At 46.2% G+C, this 20,936-nt stretch overlaps 1 protein-coding gene across 1 annotated transcript in view; it reads right to left on the bottom strand.

The window, feature by feature from the left end:
* The window catches only part of SLCO3A1 (solute carrier organic anion transporter family member 3A1), a 137,734-nt gene that overhangs the window by 32,343 nt on the left and 84,455 nt on the right, over positions 1–20,936 (bottom strand). Inside the window, exons 3-4 of the mRNA XM_030281055.4 lie at positions 4,335–4,433; positions 589–852 (exon numbers count right to left, since the gene is read on the bottom strand). Of these exons, the coding sequence (XP_030136915.2) occupies positions 589–852; positions 4,335–4,433 (363 nt within the window). The remainder of the gene's footprint in view (positions 1–588; positions 853–4,334; positions 4,434–20,936) is intronic.

The following is a 20,936-nucleotide window of genomic DNA, read 5'->3' as shown; positions in this document are numbered from 1 at the left end:
TTTCCAGTACAGCCTAAAGAAAGGATATCTGCCCACACTCTCCCACGAAATGCTGGATCCTCAGCTGACTTTAATTAGAGTCACCTCCATTTCCATCACTGCAGGACATGATGTGAGGCTTTCTCTCTAATTTGCTGCAAATCATGCTGTGCCCTGCCATTTTGCTGCTATTCTGGGCTGGTATCTCCCTCTTCCCATTTCAGTTTAAGAGCTGTGGTGACGCCCAGCACTCATTGCTCTGTATCTGGGATTGCACTAAGCTGAAGCTCAGGTGCTGGCAGCTCCCAATTTCTTTCAAGTGCCCTTGCTGGCTCGCTCTCCGTTTCAGGAGGCAGAGGGGAGCAGGACAGTACACTGGAGAGAAGTCCACAAATCGCTCTGGCAGCTGTGCTCCCCTTCATAATTTTTAACAACTCCACAGGACTATAACACAGCTTAAATAAAAACAACCCAAAGCTTTCAAGCAGAACGAAATCTCTCTTTCAGATGCGGGCAACGATGGAGACAATTAAACAGCAGCTAAGGACTGAAACTTGAGGTTAGCCATTTTTTGGGTGGATTTTGGCGGGACCCGCTGCCCAGCCTCACCTCGCAGCTGCTGGAAGCAGGTGGTGGTGCTGTCCCCATCCAGAGGGTGCCGCAGGACCCCGTTGCTGGGCTTGGGCCGCTCGTAGTCCCTGTCGGGGAGCATGGCCTGCTCGCTCTCCCCGGCGCGCTCCGGCCGCGGCGGCAGCGACTGCGGGAAGCCGAACATGGGCAGGGACGAGAAGAAGAGTAAGGCACCACAGAGCAGGAAGCCTCCCCACCACGCTCCGATCCACCGAGGGTCGTCCGGGGTTATGTCCAGCTTACCTGCGGGGGAACAAACACGAGTCAGCGGCTCGGCCACGGGGAGGGAAGGCACGGTGGGAAGGATCCCCTGGGCTGCAAGGCGGCTGTCGGGGCCTCTGTTGGCAAGGGAGGGGCACAAGGTGGGATATCGCCGGCCAGGGGACTATGTACAAACCACAAATGGGATGGGGCTGCTGAGGAACGCGTCTCGAGATGTTTATTTCCCAGCATCAGTCTCATTACATGGTTATGGCAATGGGAAGATGCCAGCAGCTCACATCCCCAGCAGCAGAACAAGAACTTAATGTTGCAACTTACTTTAAAAGGTTTTTGACCAATCACACAAAGCAAAAGCATATTGACAGTAGTTCTATCCAACCACTATAAGCACAAGTACCTTTGGTGGAAACAATGCTCACCAAATACAATACCTGCTTGTAAGCCTTAAGATACAATGCTCCATTATTAGGCTTAGAACTTCTTAATATCTCACTAGATATATTTTTCTATAACTTAGGGAGTTATTCTAGATAAACATCAATACACAGACCATTGTTCTATTTATCCTTACTCTTCTACTTATTTTATAATTTTTCTGCTGACTTATGTCTACTGCTTAGCTCTAATCACACTTCTGCTGTTTCTGAGGCCTGCCTTTTGCAACTTGCCCAAAACCCTCTGATTTTAAGGATTCCCACAGTGGGAGCCCACAGTGAACCCCACAGCTGTAGCATGTGAGCCACCAGTGCACATCCTCCGTATCCAAGAGATCCTCAGGAGCAGCTCCCATCCCCTCCTCTATCCAAATGGTACACTCAGCTTCTGCAACACCCTGTAGTCAGAGCTTCTCCCTACTGTTTTGGGCTCTGCCAGCTCTAGGAAGATGCTGTACCAGCAGCTTCCAGTGTCCCCTGTGCTGGCACTGAGGTTTTGTGCACCCCTGTCCAAGTGTGTCACACTCACCTGACACCTATTGGCACAGACCTGCACAGAGAAGGACACTGCACCTCCAACCCTGCTTGCCACCCTGTTTTCCCAGGAGCTCAGTGCTCCCTCTGCTTTGAATTCACAGCCCTTTTCAGGAAAAGAGAGATTGGTATTTGGGCTTTAGGGGCACCTGTGACTGGAGGGTGAAACAGTCCTAAATATTGGAAAAGAAACCCACTCACAGCATTAAATGGGCTCAGGAAAGTACAGAAATAATCAGAAAGGGAAGAAAATCAAAATAGCAAAATAAAAGGCTAGAGTATCCTGTAGGCCATTACTCAGCATAAGTAAGCCCAAAGAAGGATCTGGAGTCAGTTTGAGGAAATACAAATAAACAGCAGCAGATGAAAAAACTTTTCCTAACAGCTGCCTTGCTGCCACAGCCACAAGGGTGCCCAGCACTGGAGCTGTTTCCTGGGGGAGACCCACATCCACATGGCTGGAATAACAAGCTCCTCTGTTCATGGTGACTGTCTGGTTACTGCCACTCTGAAAAATCTGTCTCAAGTGAGGCAATCAAGTTGTCTCTCAAGCTGAGACAGAAGGAAACTTTTCTCCTTAGGGAAAATAACACGCAGCTCTCAAACACAGATAAAGTTTGAAAAATAGTGCTGTGGAGGGACTGGATTCTTCTGCTGTTATTTCCTCCTGCCTGAATGACATTTTTTTTCAGGTTTTTGGGAACACAACAGTGTGAAGAGTCAGGAAATCAGAGTTGTCTTCATATTCCTTTCCTAAAATAGCTGCTGGGTGGCGGGCAGTGCAGCAGCATGCCCTGGCATCCCACACCTGCCCAAAACAGGGAGCAGGACAAGGCTCAACCCTCTGGAGCTTGTTCTCTTTATGCTACCTCGAGTTCCAAGGCAGAGCCAGCTGCGAAGTGGAAACTTTCCCATACAAAAGCAAACAGAGGCCATGACAGCAAACAGAATTTTGCATGACAGTGACTGACCGTGGCCAAAGGCAGCTGGACCTGGAGCTGGGAGCTCTGCACCATCCCTGGAAAGTGGCTGAGCCACAGCCCTTCCAGCCTTCTCAGCAGTAACCTTGCACAGTTCTTCTCTGTGGCTCAGAATTTGTCTGGGGCTTTTTGAGCTGTAAATACTGAGCAATGTCTTATGTTAAAAATGGCCAGAAAATACCAAATTAACTTCTTAGCTAGGTCAGCATCTTGCCTCTGATGGCAACCAACTGCAGCTGCCCAGAAAGCCTACAACAATAAAGACAGCATATATTATTATCGTGGCTTGGAGGCTTTCTAAGCTAGATTTGGTGTCATGTTCATTTTTTTCACATATATACACTTGTCCAATTGCTTTAAAATCCATTTGGAGATTTTTAGCACCTTATGGTGAGGAGTTCCACAGCTTCACCTACTGGGAGATAAAATATTTTCTTTTGTACATTCATATTTCAGTCTAAATTATACTAAATGGTAAAATATCTAACAGGTTTCAAACAGCTCCTCTGCCAAACGAGGCTTTGGTAAAGCCAAGGAATGAAAAGGGGCCATGTGGTGTTTGACCAAACTGCAGCCAAATGCCTCAGCCATCCCAAAAAATGCTTCTTTCTCATTTGATATTATTTACATTTCTTCAGCTGCCATGTGCATGTGAGACAAAAAAAAAAAAAGAAAAAAAGAAAAAAAAAAAAAGAAAAAAGAAAAAAAAGGCAGTAACACTTTTGCAGATTTGCACAATTCTGTTTCCGAGTCCTGCAAGGTTCAACTGCATCCAAATGTGTTCTGTGACAACGCATTTGCAACATCACAGGGCTGCAATACACCCTCTAAGTGACAAAAGCCCTGCACAAGGGTCTGTGGGGTCCGATGGAGCTGAGAACTGTGGAAAAAGCATCTGAACAATTGAGGGAAAGGAATGAAGCAGCAGAGAACTGCCTGTTACATGTTGCCCTCTCATGGCGAAGAACACACAATGCAAGAACCAAAAAAAAAGCAGAATTTGGTCTAAACGAACAAAAGGACAATTTGCAGACAATCTGCTTTAACCCGAGTGAAGTCAAGGTGAGCAATGATTATTTAATGGTTTGGAGAGAAGCAATAATGCTGTGGGACTGATGCTGCCCATCCAAGCAGGGCCATGGGCAGAAGGGGCTGGGCATGGATTTTACTGGTGTGCCTCCATCAGGACCTGGCTGGTTCCCCCACACCCTGGGGTGGCAGCTCTCCAGATTTCACCCCGTGCTCTGGACACAGCTCCCCTGGCATGACAATGCCACAGTGCTATTTCAAGCTGTCCTTTAAGAGCTGGGATGAAACTTATGTCATAGTAGAAAACACAGAAAGGAACAAATTTTAACCATTAAAAATCTGTTACTTAACAGAACAGAGCTGAAACTTTTTGAATCCCAGTCTTAAAACCCTTCCAAAAGTGACACCCATACATGCAAGAGGCACTGAAGACAGAATGAGTTTCCTGCTTGTGAGCATCTGCATTTTTGTCCTTATGATAAAAACTTAGCATATTTGATGTGACACCAAACCCAGTTCTCCTTACTTGTGTCAATGAAGACAGCATCCACATAGATTTTGGTACAGAAGGAGCCCAAGATAAATCCACAGGCTGGCCCAAATACCAGCATCGTAAACAGGATCCCTATAAGGAAAGAGAAAAGAGAAGATTAGTGCCAGGCTCTGATTATTCATTGCAGGTTGTTCTGCTTGTCTGCTGTAAGATGTTATTACCTCAGAGATGCCAAACACATAGGGACAGTCTCTGTGTCGAATGCTCCAAGCAAAAGAACACCCTAAATGTGTTTTGCTTTTCCATATCTCTTCAGGAAAATGAACAGATGGAGGTGTGATAATGCTGAAGGATTTCTATGGAGCTGAGGAGACAGTGTGGACATATGCTGTGTTTTGGTCGGCTGGCTGCTCTAAAAGATGTCTTACTCAACAGCACAAGGTAAAGCAGCCCTGCCTTCTCCTCACAGGCAACTCTGTCTTTGCCACCTCCAGCTCAAATCCTGGTAGACAGAATTTTCAAACATTAGGGACAACAAATCTATGAAACAAGTGTTGTCACAGACTGCTGGATAAAGTCCCTTTACAGAAGTAGGAGCACTTTTCCACATCTGTGAAGCCCTTCTCCCCATCAGACACACATGACAAATATTCATGCTGTGTGGATCTTCCAGCCTCTCACAACTGCTTGTTCTTTCTGCAAAACCTGGATGGAATTGCCAGTGTAATGCCAGGAGAAGAGCTATTATGAGTAAATTACTTATTTGTTTCAATACAGTATTTAGAAGCATTTATTTTCACTCCCATTTTGGCCCTGAAACAGGAATGCTACAGGCACAGCGCCAGCTCTCAATTACCCAAGGCAGAAAGGCAGGGGACACAAGTATAATCAGAAAAAGAAGCAGCAAAGATAACACAAAACATTTGTAAATTAGACAATAAGAACATATTAGGTACTTTCACATTTGGGATAACAGCAACATTTGGGAGAAACAACAAAAAGTCCCCCCAGGACCCTTGTAAATGGCTTTCTGAAGGGAGCAGGGACAGACTGAGCAGTGTGCAGCAGAGCAAGAGCTGCTTGTTCCCTCTGGAGGAAGGAATGGACCTTGCTGATGGACCATGTGCCTGGTGAGAGGGACACCTCAGCAGACACGTGTCTTGGTGCCACTGCACTTCAGAAATGGCCCACCAAGGACCTTATTTGCATCTGGGTGCTTTGCTCACTCTCCTAATCTCTCTGGGGGTGTTGCCTGGCATCTCAGTGCATTTATAATGCATTACATCACAGCTATCTCAGCCCTCAAGTTCCTTATCTGGAAACTTTTTAATTCCCAAGCTCCCTCTCTGTGCATTTCTCAGGAGCTGGAGAAATTATCAGAGCTGCAAAAAAAAAATTCCCAGACCCCCATCCCCAGGCAATGCAAACCACACCTCCCAACAACAGCTTAGCCAAGCAGAATAAACTTGTATGGTCAGAAGCAACTTCTCCTTCATTTTTATAATGCAGGGTGTGAAATAATTCCTCCAGGTTGCTGGCACTGGGGCCTGGCTGGATTAATAACCAGGGACAAAGCAGAGGTGCCCCCAGCCAGCTGCTCACACAGAAACCCAGCGTGTTAAAGCCTTCGAGGCTCTCACCTAGGGCAGCACGAGGGACAAGGGAGGTGGTGGGAGGAAAAGAAGTGCCAGGAGCTGCCAGCCCCTGCCCAGTCTCTGCCAAGCTCAAAGCTGCAGCAATGCCACCGTGCCTCAGCCCGTGCTGCCAGCTTAAATTAATCCCCAGGGTCTCTGCCCGTGCTGTCCCATGTCACAGGAGGACCAGGATCTCCCCTCCTGCCGTCACCTTGTCCTGGGCTGGGTTTGTGCTCCATGATCCAGCAGTACATAGGGGAGTTTGTGCTCCTGGAGCAACAGAGCTGCTTAGGAAGCCTGTGCCTTGCTCCTTTGGGCATCTATAAAGCCTCACAGGGGAGATCCCTGGACACCTGCAGAAGCATTTCAAGGGATGTGAAGTGAGGGAAGAGACAGGCTGGGAGAGCAGAAAAAAAGAGATTTATTTTCCCAGCACACCTCAGCCCCATCTCCCCTCCCTCCCAGCCCCAAAGCCAACCCCACTCGCAGTTATAGTTTCTAAAAGAATATCCAAGTCACATTTTTTGTGGGCACTAGATGGCATCAGTGTTTGTCATTCAGCCCCCAAGTGCCACGTGGAGCAGGCTGGGTGACAGTGCTGCTCATCCTTGCTCCTGGAACACGATGGTGCTCCCCGGATCCTACAGCCCCATGGAGGGTGCTAGAGTAAAAAATGTGGAGCCTCCAGCTCAGGGAAGAAATGATGATGTCTAACTCCAGATCAGAATGCTGAAGGATAGCATAAAACTATACTGTATTACATTAATATACAATTTAAAGGTAGACTATCCTATTCTACATACTTGCTTCTTACCTATCTAACTCAAACTCGTGACTCTCTGCTGAGAGCCCGAGCCACAGCTGGATCCTGACCCCAAACAACTTCACCAGAATCCAACCCAGCCATCACTGCAGGTAAACAATCCCCACACCACATTCCACATGGGAAAACAAAGGAGCAGAGATAAAGATTGTTTTCTCTTTTTCTCTCTGTGCTTCTCCTGAGCAACAGAATTCTGTCTCTCTGTCCAGAGAAGGCGAATGTCACAGGGTGGCACTGCCAGCACCCACACATCTGCCATACACACACTCAGGCTGAGCCCCTTCCCTGTCTGCGTGCCAAAAATCACAGCTTTTAGGACAAACTGTTCTGTAACTGTTACGTTTTCAGGCACAGAGTTGAAGGAGACAGCAGTAGCAGAGATTGCCATGGCTACTCCTGTGATGAATGAGACAGTATTCAAATACTTCTGAAAACTGAACATTAATTACGAATTTCTATGTAAATATGGTCAAGCACATATGGACACGCCGGGCCCCGTATCAGCTGGAGCAATGACAAATGGAGCTACTCAGGCAGAAGGACAAGGGCCAGCCAGTTCTACCTTCTAGGCAGCACCTTTGGATGCATCAGTGTTGGTTTGAGGAGGGATGGAAATTCGTCCTGTGCTGATCTCCAAACCACGGAGTTGTCTGACCATGTGTGTACAGCAAAACCACAGAACTGGTGTTTGTTTCATGGAGCAAAGCCCAAAACAAAGAACATGGAAAAAGATCCTTCACCAAAAGCAAACAGGAAATATGTTCCTCTTTTCCAAAAGCAGGGACCTGTGGCTGGTGATCCAGCAGCATCAGGAGATTGCAGAGAGAATTATCTCAGAAAAAGGCAAACAACGAGAAATCTGTAGCCAGTGCAGGCACAGGTGACAGATGAACACTGCCCCTCCTCACACTGTTGCATCTCAAAACCACTATGCCAGAAACAAGCCCTGTCCTCAGTTATTGAAGCACCTCATTTCAAATCCTGGTGGCTGCAGGAAGGCAGGAATTGCTCTGCCATGTCCTCACTAGAGGGCAATGTGGGATAGAGCATCCACTGAAACACCTCTCTAACATCTTACAACAGCTACTAAATTATTGCTCGCCTCTAGGCTAGCTTTAAAAACCTATGTTAATTTTGTTTTCACTTTTTCTGCAGTTTGTTCTAAAATCAAGAAGAAAACAACTGGTTCACCCCGTGCCCTTTTCATCTTTTTTTGAGACTCCAACAAAATCCTACGGTTGCAGTAACAGTATTTTACACTTTAATTCACAAATCAAGCAGATTGTGGAAAAACCCAAGGCATGGACTATCACACTGGATAGTCCAGGGTCTGTACAGAGCAGGACCATGCTCAAGGATTGATGGAGCATGCTGCTGGGCACAAAAGCCAGGCTAATTAGGCAATTGGGATAGAGCCTGTGGTTGAACATCTATGCAGAATTGAGGACACAAGGGGAAATTAGGCAAGTTTGAATTAGCTTAAGACATCCTTCCTCTTCTGAGAAATCCTGCACAACTGCTAGCACCCCTGCTATTAGGAGAACACTTTCCACATCACCCACCTCACCATACAACAACAAAGCTGCTGTTTAGTACAAAAGGAGGTCTTGCAAAAGCTCTTTTCCCAGTGCTGGGGCTGCTGCTAAGAATTAAAATGTGCTAAATTTATGGTTAGCTTTAATACCACTTGCTTGGTTTTTTCCCATGTTTCCCTCTAACTTTTAGATCAGTCTGATTTGATGGAGCCAGAGGACACTGACACCAGGAACAAACAGATCTACTCCCTTCGTAAGTCTTCCTGCCTCCCAAAAAGGCAGAAAAAAAAAAAAAAAAAAAAAAAAGCAGTAAAGCAGGCTGCACTGAGAAATCAGAAATGTTTTCCTCCTCATCTTTTCAAACGGAACAATTTGCCAAATCCTACTTTCTCCTGTCAAATAACATTTTCCCAGAGCTGAGGAAAGGATTGAGACAGAGGCCAGTATTAGATCTGACATTTTGTGATGAGACTTTATCACTAGTAAGGCCCAAGACTGATAATGCAGTTTTCCATTAGAGCAAAGGGAAGGAGCAGCAGCAGGCACCACATCTGTGGAGGGATGGTGGCACAGAGATGCTCTGAGTCACACAAAGTACACAGAAACCAAATTGCAAAGAGGGATAAAAGCTGTCAGTATTTCAGTAATAAAGAGCTGTCCCTTGGTGTTTCAAATTGCTTTCCAGTAGCAACAGGATCCTGAAACATGAGCAAACCTGTGCTGTTCACAGGGTAAAACAGGTGAAGCATCACCTCAATCCCTGTAATGAATTAACTGGGGACAGTAACTCCCAGGAGAAGCCCTCCTGGATGGAAATAAGGCATCGAGGGAGACACTGCAAGGTGTGCCAGCCTCACCAAGGTGCAGCAAGTGGCACCTCGGGCACAGTTCACTGAGGAAAAGAACACATGGGCAGCTAAAGAACACCAAGTCATTTCACTTCAAAGCCTCAGCCTCACCAGGGGCTGAAGACATGAGGAAATTTATTTTGGAGAGCTGCCAGCATATGCCAGGTGAAGGTGAGCTGGGTAGGTGAGACAGGAGAAGGAAAAGCAGCATCTCCCACAGCAGGGCTGGCTATCAGAGCAGGAACCATCACCAGCGACTCACACAGCACTTCCCACCATGGGCAAACCCTGGTGGAGCAGAGGACACTGCTTCATTTAGCCATGGGGTTGTCACTGGTATTTGCTGGGTACCCTGCAGCCGGGTTGCTCCTGCCTTGGCATTTCCATGAAATTAAAGTGTGGAAGATTACTCACTGTGCTCCTAAGAAGCAGCACACCTTCAGCAAAGCACGTGGTCAGAGAAATACCTCCTCCCCCCTTGTGCCATCCCAAGGGACAGCTTTGGTGGGCAAAAAGCTGATCAGTTTGGAAGGTGAGGGAAATTGCTGCAGAACATTGTCCTTGCAGCACGTAACTACATCCCTGAGGAGGAAGGGGTCAAGGAGCTAAATGTGATTTCTGTCAGCAACTGGGTGGTGCAGTGACCATCACAAACCACAGGTTTTGGGGTTTGTAGGGGAGGGCACAGCACAGACCCCAGCTGCCATGGTCCTGGGAGCGCTGCCGTGGTCATAGGACAGCATCTGGCCAGGAACATCGCCCTCAGCCCCTGCCTGGGCAGGAGCAAGCTCTTTCTAAAAGCACAAAGGGAACTGGCTTTGCAAAGCACGAGATAATCTCAAAACCCTGCTTGTCCCACATTTCCCGCTGCGTGGAGGGCCGGGCAGGCCAGTGTAAAGGGATTACTGGAATATCCTAATTCAGGGCTCTGTGACCTGCCTTTAAAGGGACACCAACCCAGCACAGTCTGTGGGAACCAAAGGCATCCTGGTGCAGACTGGGGATGCTGCATCCTCCTGCACACCAGGGAGTGGCTCTCAAGGGGATAAAGGGATAAAGGTTCCATGCTCACACCTGGTGGGCAAAGCTCCCCACTTCAGTGGGCCTTCTCTGACTTCTATCACTTGATGTAACCTCAAAAGTGCACAGTAAGGGTAGAGTAAAGGTAGAGGGAGGCTGTTTCCTACCCAGATGGCTTATTGGTACAGCAAAACCTGCTGGAGTCACCCAGCCCTGCCCATGCTCTCTGGCAGACAGCATGCCCATGAGCTGCCCATGCCCCCAGGAGTGGAGCGATGCCTGCACTCCTGCTCAGCCCTGGGTCTCTCATTCCCAGCTTTGCTCATTTACCATGGAAAGGCATCATTTTTCCTGCCACTCGGCTCCCTGGCTACACAACCAGCTGCCCATCACCACCTCCTGCTCCCTTACGGCTGCGGCTGGAGGAGAGGTGAAGAGCTGGTGCTGGCCCGGCAGCGTGTTTGGATTTGTTCTGCCTCCTCAGGGCACCCACTGAAGCCAAGGGAATGTTCAAACAGGCTGGACAGATGTTTCCAAGTGCCTGCAGCTGTCAATTAATGAGAAACAACTTTGGGACAATTCACTTTAATGTTTAGTCTTTGTTCTGATGGGGATCAAAGCAGCTCCAGCCCTGTACTGGCATGAGGTGGGGAGGAGTGAAGAGGCTGGGGGTTCATCCCATCTGTACAGTAGCACACACATTATTTATTAGTCTTGCCTTCAGGAGCTCAACACCAGCAGACCCCTCAGACACCTATTTAGAATTGCTCAAGTGATGGCAGAGACAGGCACAGATGCCCTGGCAGTACCAAGGCAGTGAGAGGCTGAAATCCCTGCTCAGCCATTCCCTTCACATGGACCACTCACTGCATCTCGTTACCTTCCTATCTTTTAACAAAAGCTAGTCCCTCCTTGTGGTATACTGCAAGATGCACAAATACTATGCAGTGCTTTAGTTATCAGGAACACCAAATGTGTTAGAACAAAGTGAGTTTTAGTTCTGAGCTCTTCTCATTGATTCCACTGTTACAGCTCACTGCCTGCATCTGTGTGTGCAACACAACACTTGGAGAAAGATCCAACAGCACTGTCCCCAGGCATTCTATTTCTCACTGACAGACTTGCAGCTGCTTTTGGGGCAACAGAGCAGCTCCAGAAAGCTTGCAAAGCAAGAGCATGGGATTGAATCTGATTTCTCCCATTTCCATGTAACCATTTGTGATGGGAAAGCCATACAGGGGTTTAATTCTTTCAGCCAGTGAAAGAAATTATTACAGAGTTTGAAATCAGGCAGCCTTGGACATCTCCCATCCTCCCCTCTTCTCTGATCAAGCCTTTCTGTCAATATACCAAATCAGTTTCAGTAGCCTGTAAAAGCCACTCTTGCTTCATGAATTTTTGGGTTTTTAAAACAAGCTACTCACCACTGTATGCAAATACTGCTGAGTGACTTATTTACCCCCGTGTTTAATAAAACTTAGTAACTGTAGCTAAAGCTGGTTGGGGAGTTTCATGTACTTACTTACAAGAAGCAATAAAACCATGCACCCATGCTGCAGATATTACAAACTTCTAATACGATTCTTCCAAGGCACGGGAGAGCTCATGGCAGTGGCCTTTTCCCTGCCTGCTGGAAAAGACTATTTCACTACTCCAGTACAGCTTTTGTTCTAGCCTGTATTTAACATTCAGATGTTTATCCCTAAAGGGGTTGCTTGGACTTGAAATTATCTTACATGGAGGCTTCTCCCCAGACTATCAGGGTCCCTTTAAATATTGATTTCCATCAGAATTTGGGATTTCTCTAAAGAAATGTCTGCTGACTTAGAGATGAAATCTGTTTTCTATAAGCAGGCATTTTGCCTGGTGAACCACCCTGCATTTTCAATTATTACCAAGCCTTCGGTTTGTTTTATCAGCAAATCCCTGTCTTCAGCACTATCAAGGCTACATGTGGAAGGATCAATGTTATATCAACAACTGACAGTCCCAGGGGATCCCGATGCACACACAGAATGTTTGTGGAGTGGCACAGAAGGAGATTGGGTTTTTGCATTAGGACCACAAGCTCAACATCCAGCCCCAGATTTTCCATAATGACTAGGTGCACTTGCAGCAGCTCAAAACACATTCATGAGCTGGTCTGTGCCCTCATTCTGATGAGCACAGAAATAAGGAAAACCCAAGGCAAACAAAACAAACACCCCCCCCCCAAAAAAAAAAACCCAAAAAACCCCAAAATATAACCCTGAATCAACCAAAAACCCAACCCAGAGCTCTATGCATATTGGCTTTCAGGTTCCTCCTTTATCCATCTGCTGAAACAGGATCACCTAAAAGATGGCAGAAAAACAAGTCATACCACGAGAAAAGCTCTACAATCCTCAAAACCGTGTTTGCAAGCAAAACAAAAATTAAAGCAGCCAATTTGTAAGCTCTGCAAGGTAAAGTGTGGGGATGTGCTCACTACAGAAGTCTTGGGATTTATTTGGTCACACCAGTTAACACTGGGAACAAACTGTTCCCACTCCAGTTTTCCTCCCAGGCAGTAGAGGCACCTCTTGCTGCATTTCTCTCCTTACTGATGGGAAGCTGGAGAAGAAATTTGCTTATGCTAATCAAGCCCTGGCACCAGCCACACGAGAGCTAATCCACTGGCAATCTCCATCAGTCTCTGCATATTTAACCAAAGCAGTGAACACTCACAGAGGATTTTGAACGCAGTGGCATTGTTGTAGCAGTGTTTTCCTACTTGAGCTGCAATCACTCCGATGCCCTGTCTCCTAATATTTACACACACCCTACGCACAAACCGCGTGCAGAATCACATCAGTGCATGCAAGCAAGATGAAAGCCTATGAAAACACACACACACATTGATTTAATATATTTCCCTGCACCTAGTGCTGTCTCCACCCTCTTCCAAAATGCTCATCTTCATGCTGGTTATTTCTATAAACCAGCATCTTTTAAGATAGACATATTGCTTAATCCTCACAGAAGATTTGTCTCCTTCTGCAAAGGTTTTACAGGTAGTTGGACATGCATTGTGAGAGATTAGAGATTCAGGCTGAGTTAGGAGAAGTCTGAAAAAAGAAGCTCAATAGTCAATTTTTCTGCCACTTTCTGCAAAAATGAAACAAAGAAACAAAAAAGTATGAACCTGTTGCAGCATCTTTGAGAGAAAGAGGACATGAGTTATGAGATTTGAGCTACTCCAGTCTAGGCCTCAGATTTGGGCCTTGTGGGCCTTCAAGCCTCTGACGCAGTTAGAAATTCAGAGCTTGTGGCGCAGATAGAAATAATCTTAAGGTGTGATGGGGACCACTGGGTTGTCTGGGTGTGAATTAGTATAGGTTTTATAGTGTAAGGTGTAGGCCATTTTAAGGAAAAGGTAAACAATGTTAGCTTGCCAATCAGAGTGTCTTTGTTTTTGTAAACTATGTAGAAGCTTATATAAACTACCACCTTATCTTGAATAAACGGAGAACGCTTGATTAACCACATTGGTTCAGACCTGCGTTTGTCTTGTCCAGCTTCCCGTTTTTCTGAGATTCCCTGGCATCTTGAACCCATGCCCTGTCCAGTCATGTGTGTCACAAAAAGCCAATGCTGAGCGATCTCTGAAAAATAAGGACAAGCCACTTGCTCCACCTACCCTGCTGGCTCACATTCCTGTCCCTGAAATTGCTTGTTATCACATCAGAAGGAGGCAGCTCAGTTTAAGAAGTGAGCACAGGCACGTTCCTAACTATAGCGTGCAAATCCAGGGCAGGCTATTTCCACCCTGACGCACGAGCCCACGAGCCACGGATTCCACACCTCCAACATACGGCGCGAACGCACCAGCCGTAGCCGTGGGCTTGAACCAGCAATTTCCACTTTGTAAGCAATTTTCCCCTTGTGCTAATTACCTTGGGAGGCAGCCACCAAAGAGACTTTGGAAGAAAAAAAGCCACATGCTCCAACGCCAAGTATGGTTTTTTTGAAGGGCTGGAGCCGCACGCCTTTGAGCTGTGCTCATCTCCCCCCAGCCCTTAAACACAAACACTTGTTCCACCAAACCCACGACGCCTCTGCAGCTACAGATGGGCAGATTTCCTTGTGTTATTTCCCAGGAATTGTGCCAACTGTAGGTTTGTATGGAAATATACTTTTAGGGCACTTTTCTCTCTCTCTACAGGACTGCAACTCTGCTCTGAGTTTGCTGGCTGATGTCCCCTTCAATATTGGGTGGTTTTGGTTCTACAGAAGAGCGTAGGGATACATTAAAGATCTGCACAAAATTCTTCCCAGTCCTCTCTTCCGTGCTCGGACGAGTTGTCCACTCCACCTACGAGCATAGCCTGTGTTTGCTAACAGACATGAGACTCTTTTGAGGCTCTTGTACATTTTAACCTCCATCACTTGAATTCTGCACAAGTCAAGCACCTCCTTATACTCTAAAATATACTGGAAAAAAAGCCCCCAACAGCTCATGCAACTGAGAGTACAATGAGCTATCCACACATGATTCTCACCGCCTGTAAAATGTGAATTTTGGCATTTGGAAGTTGCTGCAACACCACCTTCCCTTTTTATTTATTTCTTTTCAGCTGTGTACTGAGTTCAGAACAGATGCAACATGTTCTTTTGAGGAAAGAGCTGCCAAAACTGCCTCCCTCTCTCTCTAACCTCAGTCTTGGGGGTATCCCTTCCCATCCCACATACCTTAAATGAGAGCATGTTCAATTTCTAACTGAGATTTTATGTCAATACAGGCAGCTTGCTGCTTTTCTAAGCAATGATTAGTCAGGAGGAGAAGTTCAGCTCTTTTCTCCCTACTGGACCGCTGACATGTCTGCCTCACCATTTGAAAAACTCTTCCCTGCAGAATTCCCCTCTGCCCCTTCCCACTTCTCACCTGACTGCAGCAGAGGGCCACTGCTGCATTTCCAGTCTTTTTCTTGCCTCTAAAAGCTCTTGCCATTTCTTTCTTGAGCTGACAGCACCTTGGATTTCAAGACCTTTCCTCTTAGCATCATCCAGAGAAAGGATTTTCCAGGGTTGGATGACACAGACTCATCCAGTCAGGTCAGGTATGGTCCTGGATACCCCAACAGCCCACAGCTCCCCAAATCCTGCTCCCCTACCAGCTGATCAAACTGTTACACACACATACATGAATAATCCTCCATCCCAAACAGGGCACCTGCTACAGAATGTGACGCTCAGAACAATGGGTGAAAAGTTCATATTCCTGCTGTTCAGGCATTTCCGTGCCAAGGAAACCTTCCCACTGCCCCACATCACCCCTGCTCCAGTGCTTCCAGCTCAGCTGACAGCTCCCTGGGAACATAAGCAATTCTAATTTATTTTTCTCCTTTTGTTCCGTGTTTTCTCAAAAGGTCTTGGAGGAGAAACTCAGAACAATTAAAGATGTAGTATGTGGTTTGTTCATCTCTGAAGGAAAGCAGGAAGAAAAGAGCATCCAAAAGGCAACAGTTCCCTAAGAATTGCCAGGGCAGCTCCTGCCCTCCCAAAAGCCACCAGCACAACTTCCAGTTTTAGCAAGTTTCACACATTTTGAGATGTCTGTTCGACTCTCCTTTGCTTGGCTGCTGTGCAGGTACAGACTGCACGGTGGAGGATGACTCAAATGACTCACAGGCAGCTGGCACTGGGTAAGCCCATCCTAAATTTCCCAGGCAAGGAGAGGCCTGGGAATCACCAATGACGTCAGGCAAGCTGCTGGGAAGCCAGTGCTGATAACAATTATCTGCACCCACCATTTAAGAAAGTGCCGTGCTTTCCTCTGCACAATAGATTAAATCTACTCTGGTAGTGGCTGAGCTGTCAGGAAGGAAAGGAAATTGAAAACAAAACGTGTGTTGTTCTGCTTCCTCATATTGCAAACGCCATCAGAAAAAAGCATTTGCTCTTGACAATAGTCATTCTGTGTCCTGACCCAAATCTCACTGAGGTTTAGGGGAACTCTTGCACTGATCTTAACAGGCTTTGAATCAAATCCACCATTTGCTTCTTAGAACAGATAAATATTTGTTCTTACAGACATTGAGGGTGCTAGCCTGGGACCTGGCAGACTTGGCTTGACACAGGTATCTCACATCTCCTTGCCACCCATCTCCTCCCTCTGAAGTACCCCACTGCAGAGCTGCTCAGCCCTTGGCATGCACAGGTTGCAGCTCCATCTGGTTCCTTTGGTGAGTGGCAGGAGTAGGCCAAGATGTCCCCAAAGCATCAGTGGGGATCACTGTGGGGCTCTAGCTGTGCTTTGTTTCATGGCAATGCTACTTCTCAACTAGCTCTATGTAAACTTCTCAGCAAGAGAAATTTTGGAAGTCTAAATATATATTATTTACGCACCCATAAATAATATATATTTAGACTTTCAAAATTTAGACAGCACTATGCTCCCACAGAACCTTCCAGGCAGGCAATAGGGTGATCCAGTCTGACAACCCCCTCCAAATATCACCCCCAATTACCCCATGTGGGGAAGTCTGAGGGATGCCAGATGCCAGTCTGTTCTGGGGGATGGGGAGACCGGCTGGATGCAGGATAATCCCCCAGTCTAAGATTACTTCCAATGTAATTGTTTAGCAGTTGCTTGCACTATCAGCACAAACCCTGCAGACTGGATGCAGAGGAATATGCTCCTGAGAGAGTGTTATTCAGCATTTCATCCCTGGTGCACAGGCCTCTCTTCTCTTACCAAAACTACAGCCACATGGCTGTTTTCCTGAAGTTTCTTACCAAGTCAGAAGCCGTGGGGAGCTGCCAGCCTCTTCAGTGCTGCTTTCACAAGAATATTTTCTTTTGTGCCAAGGAGGACCCTGTCCCTGAAGAGTCTCTTTCTGCCCAGGGGAGAGAACAGCTGCTGTTATCATTATGGGCTTGTCTCCCTCAATTAAACATCCACAGCCACAGCTGAACGATGAAACAAAGTCCTCCTCCAGCCCTCCAGGAAAGGGGTTGGATGGAGGCTCTGGGAGAAGACAGCAATTCTCCCACAGTAGACCTGGAATTGCATTTTAAGTTGAGAAGTGAATTCAAAGCTGCTGAATACCCCATCTAAAATCAATCACATCAGAATGGCCCAGTTAAGGGTGTTTAGTGGGAGGCTGCTCTTGACTTAGGGAGGCGACCCCTAAGTAGGATGAACATAGGAAGGTCCATGATGGCCTCTTATTACTGAAACAGGTTATTCCAAATTCTTCTTATTATTCCTCCTCAGTGACCTTTCAGGAACTAGTGCGACTCTGCAAGGTCACTCTTCTGGGAGTAACGGCTTTAATGATAAATACCCGATTTCCACTTTGTTCAGACATGTCCAGCTCTGAGTTTGCTACTTTTTGATGGGCTTTATGTTTTCCAAAGGGTGAAGGTGTGGATTTGTTCTGCCTTTTTTTTTCTTTTATTTGTTGGTTTGGTTAAAGAAATACCAACTAAATTAATACAAGCCTCTTAATTCCCAAATTTTTATCTTCAAGTGGCTTCTCTTCACAAGCATCCTTTCATCCTGATTAGACAAAAATGGAGTTTTAACCAACCAAGCAACTGCAAATATCTTTGAATAGTATTTCTAAGAGTCATTTTGGTGCTGTCACTCCTGCTCATTTCCAGTGAGGTTCTATTAATGAATTCATGTTGACTCTCTAATTTCTCTGACTGTTTATTACCCCTCTTTCAGCAATCACCTCCTGGAAGATGTTAACTCCTTAGGACTGCACAGACAAATGAATTGCCCAGAAAGTGAAACTAGATTCAGATAACCATGCTATTCTGGCTGGATCTGAGCTGGACTCAGGGGTTTATAGAACTTGTTAGCACCCACATGCTGCACATCCTGCCAGCTGAACTGCCAGTGCTGCCATTTCCAAGCCCAATCCTGTGAAGCAATCTAAATTAAGATACTCATACTTTTAAAATAATCCAGCTAAAAAAACTGCTGCAGCGAGGAATCCTAGAGAGTCTGTGACAAGAAGCTGGAAACAGCAATTTCCAAACCAGCAAATAGAGCTGCCTCTTTTATCACCATTTCACAAGGTTTATCTCTACTGCAAAGTCCTGGTACATGGAATTGGTCAAAAATACTTTGATGGACCAGTGCGCCACTGGAAAAATGCAGGGGATGAAGCCAGGAGGCTTTATGAGACTGTGGCTGCTTATCCTGACTTTAATTTTTGGAAGAGGAAAAAAACCAAAAGGACAGGATGCTGAAAATTCTCCCCAGAAATTCAAAACTGCTCACATTATTTAATTCGGGATCGAAAAACCAGTCACTTCTCCATGATGAATTCTCGGAGTGCGTGATGCAGAGCCAAACTAAAAAAATGCAGTAGAGTTAAGAAAGCCCACTGATGTCTCAGACCCTCTGTTCCCAAAACGCCCTGTGTGGGAAGTTCCAAGGCCTGCCCGTTTCCCTGAGCACAGGGAGAGGCAGGGCCGAGCCGCCGCTGCCAGACCCCGCGGGCCGCGCTTGGCTGGCCCCGCACGCTGCCACATGTTTCAGCTGCTGTGGCTTTGGACCGTCATCTGCTTTCGTTATTTTTGGCAGTTTGTCGCATTCTTTTGGACAGTAATTACATTTTCCAGGGTAGGCTTCCTGCCAGAGCTGGAAACGATGACCAACAGGCCCTTTTTAACCACCTGCTACGATTCCAGCCTTGATTAGTTATTAATGTGCTGTGGAAACCCATTGCAAGAACCACCGTTTCTGGTTATGTTACCAGGCTGGCTTCAGGGAGAGGGAGGCTTGAAAGGAGAACAGGGAAATACCACAAGCAACAAAGACAGAAATTTGGAAGGTTGTAGAGAAACCACAGAGATTTTGTAGAATGGTACATGAGTGGGGACCAGTTTTTAAGCGGGGACTTGCTTTGTCCCCACTGTTCCCACATCAGCTGGGACTGAGCAGCTGTGATATGACATGAGCAACCCAATGCTGATGATAGCTAAAATAGAAACAAAACTCCTTGTAAAAATCTGGGGTCTTTTTCACCCAACAAGTATCAGGCTCCCATTTTTTTCTTGTATTTTAGCTGACTCTGGGGAACGGGAGGCTTGAGGGGTTTCTGCAGGTGTTGTTGGGCACCTTCTGACTGCCTCCACCCAACAAACATCAGCTTCATGTGCTCATTCATATTTGAATGAGAGCAGGGGTCTTAAACACACTAAATTCTTATGACTGGCATGAATATGTTGTCCTGGAATAGGTCTGTGATAGCTCCCAAGTAGCAACATCCTGGCCACAAATGTTGTCTGTATTTATAGACATTGAAGATGCTTATTTCAGGGTATCACAGAGAGATCTCAAAGCACAAAGCAAAGAAGTTCATCTGTGGGTTGGTAGGATGTAGCAAGTTCACCCTGGCAGGAAAACTGGTCTTTCAGTCCAAATAAAACCTCTAATTTTCTCTACCTTTTAATTTCTACTGTCTGATTTTTACCATTTCCTTGCTTCCAAAAACAGAAATTATGGCTCAGTGGCACATGGGGATCAAGCCTTGCACGAGGACAAGTCACACTGTCTCTTGCTGAGGGGAAGTAAGAGGCTCTTGTCACTGCATATCACACATTTCAGGTATTTTCTTCATTAAACCACAGAGGACGGAGAATTGAGGCACCAAGAGGCTAAGGCATATGACCAAAGATATTCCCAGGGCTTCAGGGAATGAGGGATCCTAATCTTCCACCTCTTTTCTCCTGAGCTAGTATCCGGAAATGCCCAGATTCCAAATCTTCTGTGATGGATCCCTTCTCACAGTTTGTGCTGTCACCCATTGACGTTTATGTCCTTCTCCTTTTAATAATCAAGCCTATATCTTCACTCATTGAGCACAGAAACAAGACAAGGGTTGGTACACATCACAGGCACAAGGGACACAGGTGCCTGGCACCTTCTCAAAGCAGCAGTCCCAAAGTGAGTAATCACAATTACACTCAGCAGGAATTTCTACTCTTCACAGGTACCAAATTTTGAAGGAAATGTGACCAGCAACATTGCTGATGTCCTGCATTGCATCTAAAACTCAAGGAAAATCCCCAATTATCCTGATTTAGGCCCACTTAAATGGTATCAGGATTTCTCCAGCCAGGCTTTCCACAGCATCACTCTCCAGCTGCAGCCTGCCAGGGCTGGTTTGGAGCTTCCCTCTGAGTAGATCTCAATAAAGCTACCCACAAGATCTTAATAAAAATTAATGTGAAACTCTGCTGTATGCCACCCAATCTGCATCCTGCAGAGGAAAACTACTAACTTGGTTTTGTAATAAAGCCTCACCAAGGGAATGAGCATCTCAGGGGAACATTCCACCTTCACTTTCATTCTATTCTTTTATCATCTCCCAGAGGTTTTTAGTAATAAAGCCAGCACTATAAGGATACAGAGCAGACACACAGAAGGCACTCTGCATTTATTGTGGTTTCTGCTTTGCAAAGCAGCCATATGTCTGCCAGAAAGTTCCCTGCTCTGCTCCTGCCAGTGTAACCTGAGCTGTGGGGAGGAGAAGGGGATTTAATTTTTCACATTATCCAGGTTTTGCTCCTTTCCTCAACTCTAAATGCATTTAAAGTTAATTCTTTTATTCACTTTTTTCCTTTACCTGATCAAAGCCATGATTTAATACGGAGATAAACATCTACAGACAACTTGGAGGTTCCTCAGTGCATGAGGAGTTGCCAAGAGAAGGAAAGCACACCACCACAAGATTTAGAGGCTTAGATTGTTCCGTGGAAGGTTTGGCAAAGTAGCACAGTAAAAAGAAAAGATT

Source organism: Taeniopygia guttata, chromosome 10, assembly GCF_048771995.1.
Source record: "Taeniopygia guttata chromosome 10, bTaeGut7.mat, whole genome shotgun sequence".
Taxonomy (NCBI): domain Eukaryota; kingdom Metazoa; phylum Chordata; class Aves; order Passeriformes; family Estrildidae; genus Taeniopygia; species Taeniopygia guttata.
The sequence above is the reverse complement of the archived record's forward strand: the minus strand, read 5'-3'. Positions and strand labels throughout refer to the sequence as shown.